This window comes from Patagioenas fasciata, chromosome 2, assembly GCF_037038585.1.
Source record: "Patagioenas fasciata isolate bPatFas1 chromosome 2, bPatFas1.hap1, whole genome shotgun sequence".
Taxonomy (NCBI): domain Eukaryota; kingdom Metazoa; phylum Chordata; class Aves; order Columbiformes; family Columbidae; genus Patagioenas; species Patagioenas fasciata.
The window spans coordinates 169,581,254-169,600,951 of NC_092521.1; the positions used below are offsets into that span (position 1 = coordinate 169,581,254).

The 19,698-nt window shown below is 67.8% G+C and overlaps 1 protein-coding gene across 3 annotated transcripts in view; it reads left to right on the plus strand.

Annotated features, from left to right (window-relative positions):
- Positions 1-19,698, plus strand: part of AGAP3 (ArfGAP with GTPase domain, ankyrin repeat and PH domain 3) — a 149,542-nt gene that overhangs the window by 49,765 nt on the left and 80,079 nt on the right. For all 3 annotated transcript variants that reach the window (XM_065831359.2, XM_065831360.2, XM_065831358.2), the window contains exons 2-7: positions 510-568; positions 7,455-7,542; positions 7,716-7,801; positions 8,084-8,225; positions 9,499-9,633; positions 14,080-14,207. In XM_065831359.2, coding sequence (XP_065687431.1) covers positions 510-568; positions 7,455-7,542; positions 7,716-7,801; positions 8,084-8,225; positions 9,499-9,633; positions 14,080-14,207 — 638 coding nt within the window. The remainder of the gene's footprint in view (positions 1-509; positions 569-7,454; positions 7,543-7,715; positions 7,802-8,083; positions 8,226-9,498; positions 9,634-14,079; positions 14,208-19,698) is intronic.

A 19,698-nucleotide genomic window follows, 5' to 3' on the forward strand; every position in this document is an offset into this window, starting at 1 on the left:
AGGGTGTGTGTGCACCCGGGGGTGGGGGGTCCCGGTGCGCAGGAGGGGACGCTGCAGGGTGTGTGTGCACCCGGGGGTGGGGGGTCCCAGTGCGCAGGAGGGGACGCTGCAGGGTGTGTGTGCACCCGGGGGTGGGGGGTCCCAGTGCGCAGGAGGGGACGCTGCAGGGTGTGTGTGCACCCGGGGGTGGGGGGTCCCGGTGCGCAGGAGGGGACGCTGCAGGGTGTGTGTGCACCCGGGGGTGGGGGGTCCCGGTGCGCAGGAGGGGATGCTGCAGGGTTTCTGGGTGGGGGTCCGAGCCCGTGGGGCTCCGCGCTGCCATCCCGGTGCAGCTCTGGCTGCGGAGCCCCTGAGCACGGGCAGCGTCAGGACCTCGCGCGGCTCCGTGTCCCTGGAGGAGGCGGGAGGGAGGGACGAGCCGTAGATCCCGCCGGGGGCAGCGGGGCAGGGTCCTTGCCGGGATCTCGAGGGAGACCGCGCTGACCTGGTGATTCCTCCTCTCTCCGCAGATTCGTTTGTGAACAGCCAGGAATGGACCCTGAGCCGCTCGGTGCCTGAGCTGAAGGTGGTGAGTACTCACAGCTCTGCCTTGCATTCCCTGCTTCTCCCCAAGAAAAACCCGGGTTTTAGTGTGGAAATGTGTGCAGGTTTCGCCCTCGGGAGGGGAGGGAGGAGCTGGGGAAGGCGGTTCTGGGTGTCTGACGCTTGTAGGGGGGTGCTGGTCTGGAGAACACTTGGACGTGAGGTGCAAAGCTGCTGTTAGAGCAGCTCACCGTCCTGCCGGCCGTGCTGGAGCCGTCATTGCCCACGGCTGTGCCGGGCTGGACGTGCCGGCGCCACGGGAGCAGGGACCGGCCGGCGCAGGCGTGCGGCCGCGGCTGGCACCCTCCAGCCGCCATCCCCACTGGGAACGCGTCCCGCTCCCTCGGAGCCCCGCTGGGGTCAGACCCGCGTGGCGCTTCCCTGCTCCATGCTGCAGGGTCAGTGCTGCGGGGTCAGCCCCGCGTGGCGCTTCCCCGCTCCGTGCTGCGGGGTCAGTGCTGCAGGGTCTGCCTCGCGTGGCGCTTCCCCGCTCCGTGCTGCGGGGTCAGTGCTGCAGGGTCAGCGCTGCGGGGTCAGCGCTGCGGGGTCAGTGCTGCAGGGTCTGCCTCGCGTGGCGCTTCCCCGCTCCGTGCTGCAGGGTCAGCGCTGCGGGGTCAGCGCTGCGGGGTCAGTGCTGCAGGGTCAGCTCCGCGTGGCGCTTCCCCGCTCCGTGCTGCGGGGTCAGCGCTGCGGGGTCAGTGCTGCGGGGTCAGTGCTGCGGGGTCAGCCCCGCGTGGCGCTTCCCCACTCCGTGCTGCCGCCGGCGCTGTCCTGCCCTGGGGGGACGAACAGACACCTCGGGCGCTTTGCTCTGCCCAACAGAGGGCACGGAGCTCCGGTCCGTCAGCACGGGGTGAGCGTCCCCAGGCACGCGGTCTCCAGGCTCCGTCACCCGCTGCAGGCCGCGGGGGCGTTTCCCGCGCGGTGCCGTTGTGGCTGTGCCGGCTGGCCGCGCTGTGCGCAGGTCGGCGTTGCTGGGCACGCAGGGTGGTGTGTGGGAGCGGGCTGGCCTGCCGGGCCAAGGGACAGGGAGGGGACAGGGCGGGTGTCCTTGCTGGGGGCAGTTGGGTGTCCATGGAGAGGCCCCTGAGCTGTTGGGTGGGCAGGACGCTGCCCAGTGCCTGTCTGTGTGTCCGTGTGTCTGTCTGTCCGTGTGTCTGTCCCCGGGCACCTCGGCAGTCTGTTCCCCGCTGCCCACGGCCGCCCTGCGGAGGCTGCCGGCCGTCTCCCTTCAGCCCTTTCAGCGTTAACTTCTCCGGAGTTAACCGAGGACCAAGAGGCCTTTGTGCAGCACGGGCCAGCGCCTTGTGCTGCCGCCCTGTCTGATCTGCAGCTTAGGAGAAATTCAAACAAACTTTGAGTATTCATTTGTCAGTTCGGCGTGTGAAGCGCGCGGCTGCTCCGAAGCATTCCCGCCGCTGCTCTGTGCGCTGCCGTCTGACGCCGGACATCGCGCGGGCTGCAGGGCGGTGCTGCAAGCTACACAAACCTGAGGCTTTTCGTTCTTCCTCCATTAGCACAACCCTCGCCCCCTGTTTTCCATGACGATCTCTGGTGCTCCGGGGCTCGATGTGGCCGCTGCAGCTGTTCTAAGAGCCCAGGGGCCGTGCAGAGCCGGGTCTGTCCCGAAGCCCCTTCCCTCTGTCCGGGCGCGGGGGAGCCTGCTTGGGGGCGCTGGGCTGGGGTTCCCGTGGCCGCACAGGGAACGTCGTCGTGTGGCTGTGCAGCTGCCCCTGCCCCGTTTGGGGTGGTGGGGACGAGGAGAGCCGGCAGTCCCGAGCTTCTGGGGCTGCCCAGGGTCCGTTCCGCGCCGCACGGCCCGGCTGCCCCGCCACACCACCCGCGGTGCCGCCCGCTCCCGGCTGCCCCGCCGCACCACCCGCGGTGCCGCCCGCTCCCGGCTGCCCCGCCGCACCACCCGCGGTGCCTCCCACTCCCGGCTGCCCCGCCGCACCACCCGCGGTGCCGCCCGCTCCCGGCTCACCGTCCCCATCCCGCAGCGCCCAGCCCTTCTCCCCAGGGCCCTGCAGACCGCTGGGCTTTGAGCCAGCGCCCAAGCTTCCCCAGTGTGGCGGCAGGGACAGGGTCCCCTCGTGGCACCATCCTGGCATCCGTGTGGGATCGCTAAACGACTGAGACATGGCACTGAACGTTCCCAGGCGTTCCCGTTGTCCAGCAGCCCTCCCCTCAGCCCCCAACATCACGCGGTGCCGGGCCAGCTTGGTGTGCCGGTGCAGCCGGGCTGGCTCGCTGTGCCGAGCTGCTCCAGTGCAGCCGGGCCGGCTCCCGTCCTCGTCCTGCCCGTGCGATGCTTCAGCCCGTGCTCCCCTGTGACAACACGGCTGAAACAAACGCCATGCGGGTGCAGGGCAGACGCGGGGTCTGGTGGCGATGGCAGAGCGCCGGCTGTGACGGCAGAGCCACGAAGCGCCCGCTCTGTGCCTGCCCTGTCAGCCCTTGTCCCCAGGGGACCCACACTGACTGCGGAGCCCCCGGCGTCCCTGGGGGTGTGTGCCGGCACAGGGCGCACCGGCACGGCCCCGTGCCCGCGGCGGGACGAGCCGTGCCCGGCCCCTCGGTGTTGGGGTTGTGCCGCTCGCGGCCCTGCCCGTGTTCCCGTTCCACCGGCGCTCGCTGTACTTTCTCTGAGCTTTTTAACAGCTCTGCAGACTTAAGTTGTGCTCAGCCCTTTTTCCCACCCCAGTTTGATCCCGACGCCTCCTCCACGTGGTGCGGGCTGCGAGGAGGCTGTGCCAGGACCATCCTGCACAGAGTGTGGTGGGGGTCGTGTCCCCTGTCCCCTGGGCGCTGTGCCTGTCACCGGCCGGCGAGGCACGGCCGTGGTGCCTCGTTGTCCCACGGGCCTGGCGGAGGTTTCCATGGTCCCTCGCAGTCCCAGGGCCTGGCGGAGGTTTCCGTGGTGCCTGCACACCGCGGTTCCTTCGGCTGCTGCCTCTGAGGGTTGTGTTCCTCACGGCTCTCAGTTCTGCTGGAGCTCGTTTGTAACCCCAGATGGGCTTGAGAAGGCGAAGCAGAAGGGGTTCCAGCAGACCGGGGTCCAGGTTTTGGCTCTAAGCGCAGTCTCAGTGCAGCCTCCACCTGTGTTTCGGAGAGGCGGACACTGCTGGGCTGTTGAACGCGTGGCGTGTGGAGCGGGGCGCCGGGCGGGCTCAGGGACGCCCTGCTCACCGAGGGTTCCCCAGCACGGAGCTGTGGCCGGGCCGGCCCGTCCCCATCTCCCCGTGTCCCCCGTGCTCACGCTGCCCTGAGGCGGAGCAGCAGCGAGGGCTGCGCTGCAGGGGAACCGCCTGCCCTTAGCACGGGCTGCAGTGTCCCTGCGGCCCCTGTGTGTCCGGGTAACCCCTGTGTGCCGTGTAACCCCCACGTGTCCGTGTAACCCCTGTGTGCCGTGTAACCCCTGTGTGCCGTGTAACCCCTGTGTGCCGTGTAACCCCCACGTGTCCGTGTAACCCCTGTGTGCCGTGTAACCCCTACATGTCCGTGTAACCCCTGTGTGTCGTGTAACCCCTGTGTGCCGTGTAACCCCCACGTGTCCGTGTAACCCCTGTGTGCCGTGTAACCCCTACATGTCCGTGTAACCCCTGTGTGCCGTGTAACCCCTGTGTGCCGTGTAACCCCTGTGTGCCGTGTAACCCCTACGTGTCCGTGTAACCCCTGTGTACCGTGTAACCCCTGTGTGCCGTGTAACCCCCACATGTCCGTGTAACCCCTGTGTGCTGTGTAACCCCCACGTGTCCGTGTAACCCCTGTGTGCCGTGTAACCCCTGTGTGCCGTGTAACCCCTACGTGTCCGTGTAACCCCTGTGTGCCGTGTAACCCCCACGTGTCCGTGTAACCCCTACATGTCCGTGTAACCCCTACGTGTCCATGTAACCCCTACATGTCCGTGTGACCCCTGTGTGTCCATGTAACCCCTACGTGTCCATGTAACCCCTACGTGTCCGTGTAACCCCTGTGTGCCATGTAAACCCCTACATGTCCATGTAACCCCTATGTGTCCGTGTAACCCCTGTGTGCCATGTAAACCCCTACGTGTCTGTGTAACCCCTACGTGTCCGTGTAAACCCCTACGTGTCCATGTAACCCCTACGTGTCCGTGTAAACCCCTACGTGTCCGTGTAACCCCTACGTGTCCGTGTAAACCCCTACGTGTCCGTGTAAACCCCTACGTGTCCGTGTAACCCCTACGTGTCCATGTAACCCCTACGTGTCCGTGTAAACCCCTACGTGTCCGTGTAAACCCCTACGTGTCCATGTAACCCCTACGTGTCCGTGTAACCCCTACGTGCCATGTAAACCCCTACATGTCCATGTAACCCCTATGTGTCCGTGTAACCCCTGTGTGCCATGTAAACCCCTACGTGTCTGTGTAAACCCCTACGTGTCCATGTAACCCCTACGTGTCCGTGTAACCCCTACGTGCCATGTAAACCCCTACATGTCCATGTAACCCCTATGTGTCCGTGTAACCCCTGTGTGCCATGTAAACCCCTACGTGTCTGTGTAACCCCTACGTGTCTGTGTAACCCCTACGTGTCCGTGTAAACCCCTACGTGTCCATGTAACCCCTACATGTCTTTGTGGCCCCTACGTGTCCATGTAACCCCTACGTGTCCATGTGGCCCCTGTGTGTCCGTGTATCCCTGTGTGTCCGCAGAGGGCTCAGCCGCAGCGCACGTGTGCGTTAGGTGCGGGTTGGCAGCAGGACCTGTTCCCACCGGCGCCCGTGTGCCGGGTGCGGGCCGCGGTTGCCGCTGCGGGTGTCAGGGCGGACAGCGAGCGTGCGGCCCGGCCTGCCCGCGGGAGCACCGCGCTCTGCGCCGCCCGTGCGGGGTCCCCGTCCTGCCGCTCGCTGGCTCCGTGCGGCGTGGCCACGAGAGGAGCCGGCCGGGGGTCCCGCACCCCGAGTGCCACCACCGTGTCCCCCTCTGCCGGGGCGTGCGCAGCCGGGCGGGACCCAGCGCCGGTGGAAGCTGGAGAACCGGCCTGGCGGTGACTCACGGGCCCGGCTCAGCCCTCCGCCTGCAGCAGCTCAGCCGTGACCTGCTCTTCCGTGGCACAGGTGGCTTTACCGTTCCCAGCCGCGCCTCTCTCCTCCCTCTTCTTTTGGCGCTGATGTGGCTGTGCGTGCGGCTTTGGAAACAGCACCGCAAACGGGTGCTGGCCCAGGCTGCCGGTTCTTCATCCCTTCTGCTCCGTGGGGCACAGGCCGTGGCGGTGGCGCAGACTGTCTGGGTGGCACAGACCGTGTTGGTGGCACAGGCGCTGTCGGTGGGACAAACTGTGTCGGTGGCACAGACCCTGTCGGTGGCACAGACCCTGTCGGTGACACAGGCTCTGTCGGTGGCACAGGCGCTGTCGGTGTCACATGCTGTGTCAGTGTCACAGACCCTATTGGTGTCACAGGCCCTGTCAGTGTCACATGCCGTGTCGGTGGCACAGACCCTATCGGTGGCACAGACCCTGTCGGTGGCACAGACCCTGTCGGTGACACAGGCTCTGTCGGTGGCACAGGCGCTGTCGGTGTCACATGCTGTGTCAGTGTCACAGACCCTATTGGTGTCACAGGCCCTATCAGTGTCACATGCTGTGTCGATGGCACAGACCCTATCGGTGTCACAGACCGTGTCGGTGTCACAGGCCCTGTCAGTGTCACATGCCGTGTCGATGGCACAGACCCTATCGGTGTCACAGACCGTGTCGGTGTCACAGGCCCTGTCGGTGGCACATGCCGTGTCGGGGGCAGAGGCCGTGAGCCTGTTGGACATTTTCACCATAAAGATGCCGCGTTTCTCCCTGGGACCCGCCTGGTGCCGGCAGCGCCTCCGTGGGCCCCGGTGATCCCAGCAGACACAAGCGCCCTGCAGGTGCGGGGGGCGCCTCCTGGTCCGGCCGTGGGTTGGGGGTGCAAGGTCAGAAGTGTCACCGCGCGTTTGCTGCGAAGCAGACGGGGACACGGGACGGTGGATTCTGCGGCAGCCCCGCTGGGGGGTCTGCGCAGGGCTCTGGTGGCTCTGCGGGCAGCGGTGCCAGGCGCCGCTCACCCGGCGCAGCAGGGCGTTCCCACTGCGCTGGCTGGGCGGGGGCAGCGGGCAGCGCGGCTCCGCTCGGCTCCACAGCCCGCGGGGCAGGAGAGCCCAGCAGCCTGAGCGGAGGTTCTGCGGGGGAGGAGATGCCCCTTCAGCCCCGGACCGCCCTCTGCCAGCGGCCGGGCCCCTGCACAAGCCCTCGGGCCCTGGAGGGTTTTCCAGCTGCTGGGAAGACGTTGGCCGAGGACGGGGCTGTCTGGGTGACGCACCCGGGACATCGGTTCACCGTGCACGGGGCCGTGGGTGATCCGACCGACAGACCCCTGGCCCGGCTGGATGTTGGTGCTGGCTGTCGTTATCTTTCAGCTGGGCTGGAAAGCGGTGTCGGTGTCGCAGCCGGCTCCAGCGGCCATCGCGCTGTGGGGTCCGGCAGCCCCTGGGCAGCGAGGGGCCAGCGCCGAGCCCTGCGCCGGGACCCATCCCCTCCGGCGGGGCTGGCGCGGCTGTGACACCCCAGGCTGCGGCTGCGGGAAGGGTTTTCCTTCTGAGGTGGCTGTGGGTGGGGGGAGTGTCCCCGAGGAGCAGAAGGGCCGTGGATGAGCCACCGCGGTGCTGCGGGGCTGCGCCTGTTTGGGGGAGCACGAGGGTCCTCAGCACCCCAGGACCTGCTGCTCCACCCCACAGACCAGTGCACGTCCCCAGGCCCCTCGCCGAGTCCCGGTGCCCTCTCAGGGGCACCTCTGCCCCAGTCGCGTGTGCGCGGGTGTCCCCGCGCAGGGCTGCGGGCGAGCTGTGCCGGGGTGACGTGTCCCTCTGTTCCAGGGCATCGTGGGGAACCTGTCCAGCGGGAAGTCGGCGCTGGTGCACCGCTACCTGACCGGCACCTACGTGCAGGAGGAGTCTCCGGAGGGTAAGGTCTGGTTCCCGGGGCGCAGGGGTCTGCTCCTCGCTCCTGTCCCTGGCTCTGAAGACGACCCCGTCCCTGTGCCGCGCCTGCCGCTGCCGCCAGCTCTGCAGCCCCTGGCCTTGCCGGGGTCCCGCTCGCTCCCCTGGCCTGACCCGCGGCCCTGCTCTCTTCCCAAGGTGGCCGGTTTAAGAAGGAGATCGTGGTGGACGGGCAGAGTTACTTGCTGTTGATTCGGGATGAAGGGGGCCCCCCCGAACTCCAGGTAGGAGACCGGTACCCTCCCACCCCCTGCTGCTGGGGGCTCCTGGGGAGGGACCTGCCCGGCCGCTCTGGGGAGCCCACTCCGGAGGGAACACCCCTGGCCTGAGCAGGGGCTGCCCTGCGGTGACGCTGCCCCGGGCCCCCCAGTGGTGCCGGAGCTCGTGCCGGAGCCGGGGGGTGAGTGCGCAGCTGAGCGGCCGCGGTGCCCACGTGCTGGCCCTGGTGGCCCCGGCTCGGGGCTCCAGGCTCCGTCGGGGCTGTGACGCCCGCGTCTCTCCCGCAGTTTGCTGCCTGGGTCGATGCCGTGGTGTTTGTGTTCAGCCTGGAGGACGAGATCAGCTTCCAGACCGTGTACAACTACTACCTGCGGCTCTGCAGCTACCGGAACACGGCCGAGGTGCCCATGGTGCTGGTGGGCACGCAGGGTGAGCGCGGGCTGGCCGGGCTGCTCCCCACACCTGCCCTCCCGCGTCCTCCCTGCCCGCTCGGGAGCGCTGGAGACGTGTCCCCGCCGGCAAGGGAGCGCGGGGGGTGGTGACGCTGTGAGCGTGTCCGGAACCGTCACCAAACAGCGGTGGGACAGGCTGCGGGTGTCTGCTCCACCGCACAGCCCGCGTCCCTCCAGGAGCTGGGGCTGCCGAGGAGTCCTGGCGTGGAGGGGACACAGAGCAGCCGGGGACAGAGGGCGCCAGGAAAAGGCCTGGGCAGGACACGGTTCCTGAGCAGTGCAGCTGGTCCTGGTGCAGGAGGAGCAGCAGTGTGGGAGGGACTCGCAGGGGTGTCTGCGCTGGACCCCCGGTTAAGAGGAGAGCAAAGTTGTTAAGCTTTGGATATTTGGGAATTGTGGAATTAGTATTCGGACTGAGTGATGCTGGTTCAGGACGGGGCTGGGGGCACAGGGGAGGCTCGCGGTGGGGACGGCGGAGGGGTCGGGGGTCACTGCTGTCCCAGGTCACAGCCTTGGCACAGTCACACTGACCAACCCCACGGACACGTGGAGGGGACCTGATCCCAGCGCCTCCCCAGGGTTGGTTCACAGGCCCCGCTTGCCCCCGCGTGTCTGCCGGGGTCGGGTTCCTCTTGGGAAGGCGTTTGCCCCCTCGCCAGCTCTGAGCAGCGTCTGGGGGGCAGACCCAGCCTGTTTCTCAGGGCTGTCCCTGAGGCCTCGGCTGGGGGTGTCCTGGCAGAACCGTCGTTCCCGGTGAACCGAGGCTGAGCGCCCCCGCTGGTCACAGCCCCGTGACCGGTGACACCGACAGATGGTGACACCGATCGTTCCGACGCGTGTCAGCCGGTGCACCCTCGTGCAGACGGGCTGAGCTGCGCCCGAGGTCGGGCCGTGGGCACCTGTGCCCCAGCGCCGTGCTGTCACTGCGTCCTGCTGTCCCCAGGACACGGGCGTGATGCTCGTGGCGTGTCCCGGTCCCACCCGGGCTGCCCGGTGTCCCCTGCCCACCTCCCCTGGCTGCTGAGTGCACGAGTGTCGGGGGCTGATGGTTGGGAGAGTTGAATAAGGTTCATTTGAAAACCAGCTCATGTAAGCAATGCATTTTTCTGCGGGCGTGCACTTTGCTGTGGTCGCACGTGCAGGACAGGGCTGTGCTCTGGGGTTGCTGTGCGGAGGGGGTGAGGCCCGGAGCGTGCCCTGGGTCGGGGGGACACCGGCACCGTTCAGCCTCCTCTCCCCTCGCTTTCCAGATGCCATCAGCGCTACGAACCCCCGGGTCATTGACGACTCTCGGGCACGGAAGCTTTCCAATGATCTGAAGCGCTGCACGTACTACGAGACCTGCGCCACCTACGGACTGAACGTGGAGAGGGTCTTCCAGGACGGTAACTGCAGGGGGTCCGGGCGGGACGGGGCAGCGGGCTGGCCTGAGACCTCCGTTCTCGGCACTGCCGCGGGAGCTGGGCCCCTGCTGGTGCTCTGTGCCATGGCTGCACACACAGACCTGCCCCGAGGAGCGGGACGATGCTCCGTGTGCGGCACGGGGTGACCGGCATGGGGTGACCAGCACCGGGGAGCGCAGCGCTGGGCAGCACCTCTGGTCAGCACTTGTGCAGAGAGCTGTGGGGGACGGTGCACCCGGGGCGGTGCAGGCACCGTGTGTATGGGCCTGCAGGGGATGCACCGTGTGCATGGGCCTGCAGGGGATGCACCGTGTGCATGGGCCTGCAGAGGATGCACCGTGTGTATGGGCCTGCAGGGGATGCACCGTGTGCATGGGCCTGCAGGGGATGCACCGTGTGCATGGGCCTGCAGGGGATGCACCGTGTGCATGGGCCTGCAGAGGATGCACCGTGTGCATGGGCCTGCAGGGGATGCACCGTGTGCATGGGCCTGCAGGGGATGCACCGTGTGCATGGGCCTGCAGGGGATGCACCGTATGCATGGGCCTGCAGAGGATGCACCGTGTGCATGGGCCTGCAGGGGATGCACCGTGTGCATGGGCCTGCAGAGGATGCACCGTGTGCATGGGCCTGCAGGGGATGCACCGTGTGCATGGGCCTGCAGGGGATGCACCGTGTGCATGGGCCTGCAGGGGATGCACCGTATGCATGGGCCTGCAGGGGATGCACCGTGTGCATGGGCCTGCAGGGGATGCACCGTGTGCATGGGCCTGCAGAGGATGCACCGTCTGCAGAGACCTCATGAGGCTGCAGAGGGGGTTTTGGCTGCGTCTCGTGGAGGAGAGCAGGGGGCAGAGCAGGACCTTTGGGTGCAGAGGCTGTTGGGACACCCCGAGCTGCTGTGGCGGGCAGGAGTGGGCGCCCGCAGGGTGCTGGGCGGTGTCTGTCGGTCTGTCCGCGGCCCGTCCGTGCGGCGGGAGGCGGGGGCGGGTCTGTCCGTGTGGGGAGCGGAGCGGCTGGGGAATCGCGGCAGAGCCGGGGTGGAAGGGGGGCGCTCAGGCGGGTGCTGTGCGCCGTGCACCGTGTGCTGTGCGCCGTGCGCCGTGCGCTGCGCGCCGTGCAGGGCGGGCAGGGAGCCGTGAGCAGGGTCACAGCAGCTGTCGGCGCTTCAGCAGCGCACAAACTGCGAGAACACCGAAAGAGCTACAAAAATTAATCAGAGGCTGGAGATACCTGATAGTGAGGCTCTAAACCAGCTTTTCCGTTCAATAAACCGAAGAGAAGATTGAGAGGTGACTTGATTACAATGTGAGAACATCTGTCTGCACGAGGAGAAAATGCCAGGACTGTGCTGGCCAGAGGGGCTTAGTGCCAGGAGCTAACGCCGGTCAAATGCAGATTTTGCAGAATCATTACTTTTTAATTAACGGCCCTCTTGTCATTAGTGGTTGGACACAACGCACGGGGCAGCGCTGTGTTCTGCATCTCTGTGCCTCCTCCGGACCCAGACCCGTCCCTTTGTGGAGGTGCTCCCCACGTGTCCCGGCGCCTGCTGCCCGCGGGCTGCGGAGCTTCAGTGCCAGGAGCTGCCGGCATCGCCGCGGGTCCCGGTGCCACGGGTCCTGTCCCTCCGTGCTCGTGTCCTGTCCCACAGTGCTCGTGTCCTGTCCCGCAGTGCTCATGTCCTGTCCCTCCGTGCTCGTGTCCTGTCCCACAGTGCTCGTGTCCTGTCCCTCCGTGCTCGTGTCCTGTCCCTCCGTGCTCGTGTCCTGTCCCTCCGTGCTCGTGTCCTGTCCCGCAGTGCTCGTGTCCTGTCCCTCCGTGCTCGTGTCCTGTCCCTCCGTGCTCGTGTCCTGTCCCGCAGTGCTCGTGTCCTGTCCCTCCGTGCTCGTGTCCTGTCCCTCCGTGCTCGTGTCCTGTCCCGCAGTGCCACACGGTGCCGCGTGCCTGCTGGTCGCATTGGCCAGTGCCAGTGCCTGCTTTGCCGAGGCTGCTCTGGAGGGAGCGCCGTGGTAACCGGGAGCTGTGAAGGGAGCAGAGGCACCCACTGTCTCATGGGACGTGGGAGCAAGTCCCAGGTGCTCGGTGCTCACAGGTGCAGGGTCACACAGATCATGGAATCGCAGAATCAGGGAACCACAGTGGTTTGTGTGAGAGGGACCTTCCCAGCCCCCAGCCCCCAGCCCCCTGCCATGACAGGGACATCTTCACCAGCTCAGGTTGCTCAGACCCGTCCAGCCTGGCCTGGGATGTCTCCAGGGATGGTTCATCCACCACCTCTCTGGGTACCTGGGCCAGGCTCTCACCACCCACACAGGGAAGAATTTCTTCCTTTTATCTGATCTCAGCCTCCCGTCTTTCAGTTTAAAGCCTTCGCCCCTTGTCCTGTCACCACGTGCCCTCGTCAGGAGTCCCTTTCCAGCTTTCCTGTAGGTCCCCTCAGGTACTGGGGGCTGCTCTGAGGTCTCCCCGTGGTGAGATCCCAGAGGCTGGTGAGGGATGGCAGGAGTTGCCCTCGTGCAAGTCTGGGTGATGCTGGAGAGGCTGAACCCGTGCCTGGCGAGCAGGAAGGCGACGGCCACGGCGGGGGCGCCTCGCTGGGGGCTGCCGAGGTCTCCTCACCGCTGTGCTGGCCTCACCATTACCTCGTTGCTGGCGCTGCTGGTGCGGGCGATGGGCACGGCCTCTGCCGGGCTCTGTGCCGCCTCAGCCGCTGCCGCCCCGCCTTCCCGACCCTGTCCCGGGCGCGGAGCTGCCGGGGGCCGGCGCCGGGGAGGAGGCTCCTGGAGCCGGGGGGGCTGGTGGCGCACAGGGCGGGGAGCAGGAGCAGCGGTTCTGTTGCTCGTGGGACCGCGCTCAGCCGGGAGCTGGGCAGGCCCCGCTCCGTCAGCGAGCAGGCGGCAGCAGTGGCCCCAGCGCCCTTCCTGTGTCCCTGCACGGGACACGGCACATGGCACATGGCTGTGAGGGGACATGGCTGTGAGGGACACAGGACACGGCTGTGAGGGGACATGGCTGTGAGGGTACACAGGACACGGCTGTGAGGGGACACAGGACACGGCTGTGAGGGGACATGGCTGTGAGGGTACACAGGACACGGCTGTGAGGGGACACAGGACATGGCTGTGAGGGGACATGGCTGTGAGGGACACAGGACACAGCTGTGAGGGGACACGGCACACGGCTGTGAGGGGACACAACAGATGGCATGAGGGGACACAGGATATGGCTGTGAAGGGACAAGGCACATGGCGTGAGGGGACACGGGACACGACTCTGAGGGGACCCGGCTGTGAGGGGACCTGGTTGTGAGGGGACACGGCACACGGGTGCGAGGGGACAGGCTCTTGCGGTCGCCGTTGGCATCCGACGTTTCCGGGGGTCGGTCACAGCACGCGTGGTGCCGCGTGTCTCTGGAGGGCAGGTGCCAGCTCCTGTACCCCGGCGGGGCTGCCTGGGCTCCCGGCGCTCCGGGCGCGCTCGTCCGGCAGCTGCTGCCCCGTGGCGCTGGGGGCTCCGGGCCGGCGTGCCAGCGGGCGCGGGATGGCCGTGTGCCCTGGCCTGCCCAGCTGCTCGCTGCTCTTTGGACAAGGCGTTTATTTCCAGAAGAGGTGGGGAAGCTGAGATGCAGTTTTTGGCAGTTGGGACCAGGCAGCGAGGTCAGGGAACTGCGGGAGTTGTTCCTCACGTTGGTTTCTCCCACAGCTGGAGATGGTGAGGGTGACAAGGGCCCGGGCTGGCGGGGGTGACACGGGCCAGGCTGTGTAGCTCGGTGTCTGACTCGTGTAGCTGCTGTGAGGGGGTGACTGAGGGTGGCGCTGGCTGCCCCGGGCTCTGGGTGCCCCTCGGTGTCCACGCAAAGCCGCTGCTCTGTGTGACACCCGGTGGCTGCTGGGCTGCAGCGAGTGGGGCCTGTCCTGCGTGGAGCTGGGGCCGCCCCTCCGCGTCCGAGTGCCGGGGCCGCCCCTCCGCGTCCGAGTGCCGGGGCCGCCCCTCCGCGTCCGAGTGCCGGGGCCGCCCCTCCGCGTCCGAGTGCCGGGGCAGCCCCTCCGCGTCCGAGTGCCGGGGCAGCCCCTCCGCGTCCGAGTGCCGGGGCCGCCCCTCCGCGTCCGAGTGCCGGGGCAGCCCCTCCGCGTCCGAGTGCCGGGGCCGCCCCTCCGCGTCCGAGTGCCGGGGCCGCCCCTCCGTGTCCCAGTGCTGGGGCAGCCCCTCCGTGTCCCAGTGCCGGGGCTGCCCCTCCGTGTCCAAGTGCTGGGGCTGCCAAGGCTGGGCGGCTGTGCCGCACAAACCCTCCTCTTCACTGGTGTGGTCTGAGCCCCAGGTGTTGCCCTGAGGCAGGCAAAGGGTTTGGGTGGCCCTGAAGCCCCCGAAGTGCGCGGGTGGAGAGGGCGGCTTTCTGGATCTGACCCTGGCTTCTCCCTCTTGCAGTGGCTCAGAAGGTGGTGGCTCTCCGGAAGAAGCAGCAGCTCTCCATCGGTCCCTGCAAGTCCCTGCCCAACTCTCCCAGCCACTCGTCTGTGTCTGCCGCCTCCATCCCTTCCGTTCACATCAACCAGGTGGGAAACGGGAATGGGGAGGGCCGGGCACCCCCAAGCTTGTGCAGCCCCTCGGTCCCCTCAGCACTTGGGACTCGCGCTGCAGCCAGGAGTGGCTTTTGGAGCACAGAGGGGTTGTCACCAGGAGCTTCCGCCCATAGCCCAGCACGGCTTGGTGCTTGCGCTGAGGCCGCGTTTCGTGTCTAAACCATCGCGTCTGGCTCATGGTCCCCGAAGATCGTGTGGTGCTCCTGCAGACACTGTGGCAGAGCCATAGAATCACAGAATGATAGAATCAGAATGTCGTCAGTTGGAAGGGACCCACAGGACCATGGAGTCCAACTGCTGTCCCTGCACAGCACACCCCACAGGTCACCCCGTGTGTCTGAGGACGCTGTCCAGTCTCTTCTTGAACACTGCCAGGTTGGGCCGTGACCCCTCCCTGGGAGCCTGTTCAGTGTCCAGCACCTCTGGGGAAGAACCCAAAAGCTGCCCAGGGACCTGGGGACAGGGCTGACCCGGGGACAGGGCTGACCTGGGGACAGGGCTGAGCTGGGGGACAGGGCTGAACTGGGGGACAGAGCCAAGCAGGGGGACAGGGCCGAGCAGGGGACAGGACTGAGCAGGGCTGACGTTCCATGGGTCCGGATCAGAGCTGCCCGGTGCCGTTCTGTGGGTCTGGATCAGAGCTGCCCGGTGCCGTTCTGTGGGTCTGGATCAGAACTGCCCGGTGACGTTCTGTGGGTCTGGATCAGAGCTGCCCGGTGACGTTCTGTGGGTCTGGATCAGAACTGCCCGGTGCCGTTCTGTGGGTCTGGATCAGAGCTGCCCGGTGACGTTCTGTGGGTCTGGATCAGAACTGCCCGGTGACGTTCTGTGGGTCTGGATCAGAACTGCCCGGTGACGTTCTGTGGGTCTGGATCAGAGCTGCCCGGTGACATTCTGTGGGTCTGGATCAGAGCTGCCCGGTGCCGTTCTGTGGGTCTGGATCAGAACTGCCTGGTGACGTTCTGTGGGTCTGGATCGGAGCTGCCCGGTGCCGTTCTGTGGGTCTGGATCAGGGCTGGGCTGTGTCACAGGGGGTGGGGACGCTGGGAGTGAGCGTGGCTGCTCAGAACTGGACGCTGGTTTGGTATTTTCTTCAATGTCCAGACGACTGAAAAGGGTCCTAAGGAACAGGCACCGATGGCGCTGGCCGTGCCAGGCCACGTCTGCAGCGAAGCTAAAGCCGCGTTCCCTGGGTAGGGCAGCAGGCTCCCGGGCCGATGGCGGTCACTCGTGCCACGGGGCGCTGCAGCCGGTGCGGGAGGGCAGGCAGGCGCTGCGGCTGGAGGAGCTGAGCGCTCCGTCATTCAGCTGGGGAGAGCGGAGGCTGGGGCGGCCCGGCCTGCGCCCCGGAGAGCGGCTGTGGGAGGGAAGGGCTGTGGAGAGCAGAGGGTGCTGGGTCAGAGCGGTGGGTGTAGGGCGGGCGGTGGGCGGCAGTTTGGCCGTGGACGGGGTTTCTGGGCGCGTGTCAGACGCAGCACCGTGTCCCTCCCGCGCTCAGCGAACCCGGACACGGCGAGGATCCAACCTCGACTCTGCTCCCTGGCCCTGCTGTGGCTCAGCCGCAACCCTGCGGTTCCCAGGTCTGCTGCAGCGATCTGTGCCGTGTTTACACATCTCTCTTCCATTACAAAACGCGCTTCTAAAAACAGGGTGTGAAGTCATGGAACTGGTGAGCGATCGTGAAACGCTGTGAAGTATTTTCCCGTTCTTGCTTGGGCTCAGGAATGAGGCTCCGGAGCCGCTTCCCGCTGTCCTCAGAGCAAATCCAGCCGGCTGTGAGCAGCGCGGGGTCGCTGGTTGTGCCGTTCCTCTCGGGGACCTGGGCGGAGGAGCCGGGCACCGCGGTGCCCACGGGCCACCATGGGGGTCACACGCTGCGGTGACCCGTGACCGGCAGGTGCTGCCGCGGGGCGCCAGGGCTCGGTCACGCTCGGGTGCGCCGGTGCTGGCGCTGCGGGGTTTGCTGTGCAGCAGGACCTGCAGCGGTGTCCCTGCGCAGGGACCTGGGTCAGAAGCTCCAGTCCCTCTGGGCGCTGCTCTCTGGGGCCGCGGGTGCCGGGGACCAGGGCTGTGGGTGCCAGGAACCGTGGCCTCGCTCCAGGGAGGCGTCCCCTGCCCCGCACCCAGACACCCCTGCTGGGGGGCTCTGGGAGGAGACGGACGGACTGTGCGCTGTGGGTGCTCCTCGGCCCGCGGGTGCTCGCCGTGTTCCAGCTATTGCACCGGTTGCCTTATGGTGCTGCCCTGTCTCCATCTTCCTTTGGAGCACCTGAGGAGCCTTCGGGAGTTCCCCGGGCTGCGGGATGGGTCCCGGTGCTGGTTTGCTGTGGGATGGCGCTTTGTCTGTGTGCCGGGGAGCTGCTTCCCAGCAGCTGGCAGCAGTGAACGCGGGCGCCGCACACCGAGCCGTGCAGGCTGTGGGCTGAGCCGTGCGGGCTGTGGGCTGAGCCGTGCGGGCTGTGGGCTGAGCCGTGCGGGCTGTGGGCTGAGCTGTGCGGGCTGTGGGCTGAGCCGTGCAGGCTGTGGGCTGAGCTGTGCGGGCTGTGGGCTGAACCGTGCGGGCTGTGGGCTGAGCCGTGCAGGCTGTGGGCTGAGCCGTGCGGGCTGTGGGCTGAGCCGTGCGGGCTGCCGGGTGAGCTGGAGCATGTGGCTGGAGCGGCTGCCTGAGAGCCCAGCCGTGTCCCCTGGGAGCCCAGCCCTGTGTCCCCTGGGTGCTCAGCCCTGTGTCCCCTGGAAGCCCAGCCCTGCGTCCTCTGGGTGCCCAGCCGTGTCCCCTGGGTGCCCCCTGTGTTCCCTGGGTGCCCAGCCCTGTGTCCCCTGAGTGCCCAGCCGTGTCCCCTGGGTGCCCCCTGTGTCCCCTGGGTGCCCAGCCCTGTGTCCCCCGGGTGCCCAGCCCTATGTCCCCAGGGTGCCCGCCGTGCCCGGCCCTGCTCCACTGCCCTCCTGGTGCAGGCCCGCCTGCCGTCACAGCTTCCCTGCGATGGCCTTGCTCCGCGGTCCTGCACGGGCTGCTCTGCGGCGCCAGCAGCGCCGTTGCTGTGCCACCAGTGAGAGAGCAGGTGATGGGGTGACAAATCGAAGCTTGCAGGTGCCATGAAGCAGGAGCAGCCGCTCGGGTGCGTGGTGACGGGCGCTGCCAGCCTGGCGCAGCTCGTTCGGGGAGGTCAGGCAGCGCCTGTGTCTTGCGCCCCACGGAGCCTTGCGTGGCCGTGGCCACGGTCCGTGCTCTCCTCGGCTTCTTCCCCATGCCCATGCAGGTGCTGAGCCGGTGGCTGCTGCTCCTGTGTGCCCTTCTGCTCCAAGCCCTTCCCAGATTTCACTCCTTGTTCTGCCTTGTGCCTTCTTATGCCCAGAGTTACTGCACGTTAACGGCAGTGAGTTCTTCCCTGCTCAGGCACCCTGTGGCACTACCGTTGTGCTCTGCAGTTCACGGAGTCCACCCGTTACACACCAGTGGGAAGATTTGTCCCCTGTGTCTGTTACTGAGTTTTCAGCCCCTGCAGCCAGGTCCAGCTCAGCCCCGGGTAGCGGGTTCTGTGCTGCGGCCTCCGCCGTCTCTTCCATCACACTTTGAGTCCTCTGCTTTTTTTGCCACGGTTCACACACGATGCATCAGTTGAACACCGATTGTGCACACGTCGTTGTGCCCGATCCCAAACCCGAGCTCTGACTCGCTGTCCCGTCACTCAGCCCGCGCAGCACGGCCCGGGTGTGTGGCCGGAGCGCTGCGCTCAGGGCGAGGAGCCCCTGGCAGGGGACACGTTGCTCGGCTGCTCTGTGGCCCCGGTGGTCCCTGGCACAGCAGCAGGAGCCCCTCGTTAGCGCAGGTTCGTCAGCTGGCAGCCGAGCGCGGAGGCTCCGTGTCCCCGCGGGCGGGGGGGCTGGGTGGATCTGGCACCCGGTGCGCCCTGTTGCCGGTGCGGGGCTCGGCGCTGCCAGGCCCCGCGGCAGAGGCCCTCGAGGTCACTCGGTAGGGCAGCGTGTCCCTGCCCTGGGAGCTGCTCTGCTCTGGCTTGGGCAGCGGATCCCATGTGGCGGTTGTGGAGCTGCTGTGGAGCTGGGGGTCCAGGCAGGGGGACACGGTGGCGCCCCGGGAGCAGCCGTCACCGCGAACGTGGAGCAGCGTTCCCCATGGCTGCCTGCCCTTGCGCTGCTGCGCAGAGGAGGAGCTGGTGCTGGTTCTTGGATGGCTCTCTGCTCTCTTACGAGTTCTGCTCCCGTTCCTCTCGCCAAGGACGGCTCCAGCGCCGAGCAGCTGCTCTCAGAACGGGGCTCAGGCCCCGCACGGTGTGAGCACGGGTGTTCCTCACTCAGCACCCCGGCAGATCCTCATCCAGCCAGCAGCGGGCGGGAGCGGAGGAGGCCCCGGGCTGTGGGATGAACGGGGACGAACTGGGCTGCTCCCCGCAAGGTGCCGGAGCTCTCCGAGCCTTCCAGGGGCAGCTGCTTCCGTGTGTTTCAGAGGTCAGAGCTGCTGGGGAGCGCACAGGCTGTCCTGAGAGTCCTGGGCTGCAGCTGCGCGGTGCTGGCGTGCGGTGCTGCGCGTGGCCGGTGTGCAGTGCGGCGCTGGTTTGCGGTGTGGAGCGTGGCCGGTGTGCGGTGCTGCGCGTGGCCAGTGTGCAGTGCGGCGCTGGCGTGCGGTGTGGAGCGTGGCCGGTGTGCGGTGCCGCCCGTGGCCGGTGCGTGGTGCTGCCCATGGCCGGTGTGCGGTGCTGCCCGTGGCCGGTGTGCGGTGCAGCCCGTGGCCGGTGCGCGGTGCTGCCTGTGGCCGGTGCGCGGTGCTGCGCGTGGCCGGTGTGCGGTGCCGCCCGTGGCCGGTGTGCGGTGCAGCCCGTGGCCGGTGTGCGGTGCTGCGCGTGGCCGGTGCGCGGTGCCGCCCGTGGCCGGTGTGCGGTGCAGCCCGTGGCCGGTGTGCGGTGCTGCACGTGGCCGGTGTGCGGTGCTGCGCGTGGCCGGTGTGCGGTGCAGCCCGTGGCCGGTGTGCGGTGCAGCCCGTGGCCGGTGTGCGGTGCTGCGCGTGGCCGGTGTGCGGTGCTGCGCGTGGCCGGTGCGCGGTGCCGCGCGTGGCCGGTGTGCGGTGCCGCCCGTGGCCGGTGTGCGGTGCAGCCCGTGGCCGGTGTGCGGTGCTGCGCGTGGCCGGTGTGCGGTGCTGCGCGTGGCCGGTGCGCGGTGCTGCGCGTGGCCGGTGTGCGGTGCAGCCCGTGGCCGGTGTGCGGTGCCGCCCGTGGCCGGTGTGCGGTGCTGCCCGTGGCCGGTGTGCGGTGCTGCCCGTGGCCGGTGCGCGGTGCCGCCCGTGGCCGGTGTGCGGTGCTGCCCGTGGCCGGTGCGCGGTGCTGCGTGTGGCCGGTGTGCGGTGCTGCCCGTGGCCGGGTTGCTGCCCACAGGGCGCTGAGCACGGGCCGGGCAGCCCCTTGCCTGAGCAGCGCGGCGCTGGGTGGTGGCTCCAGCTGCGTGGGCAGATCTT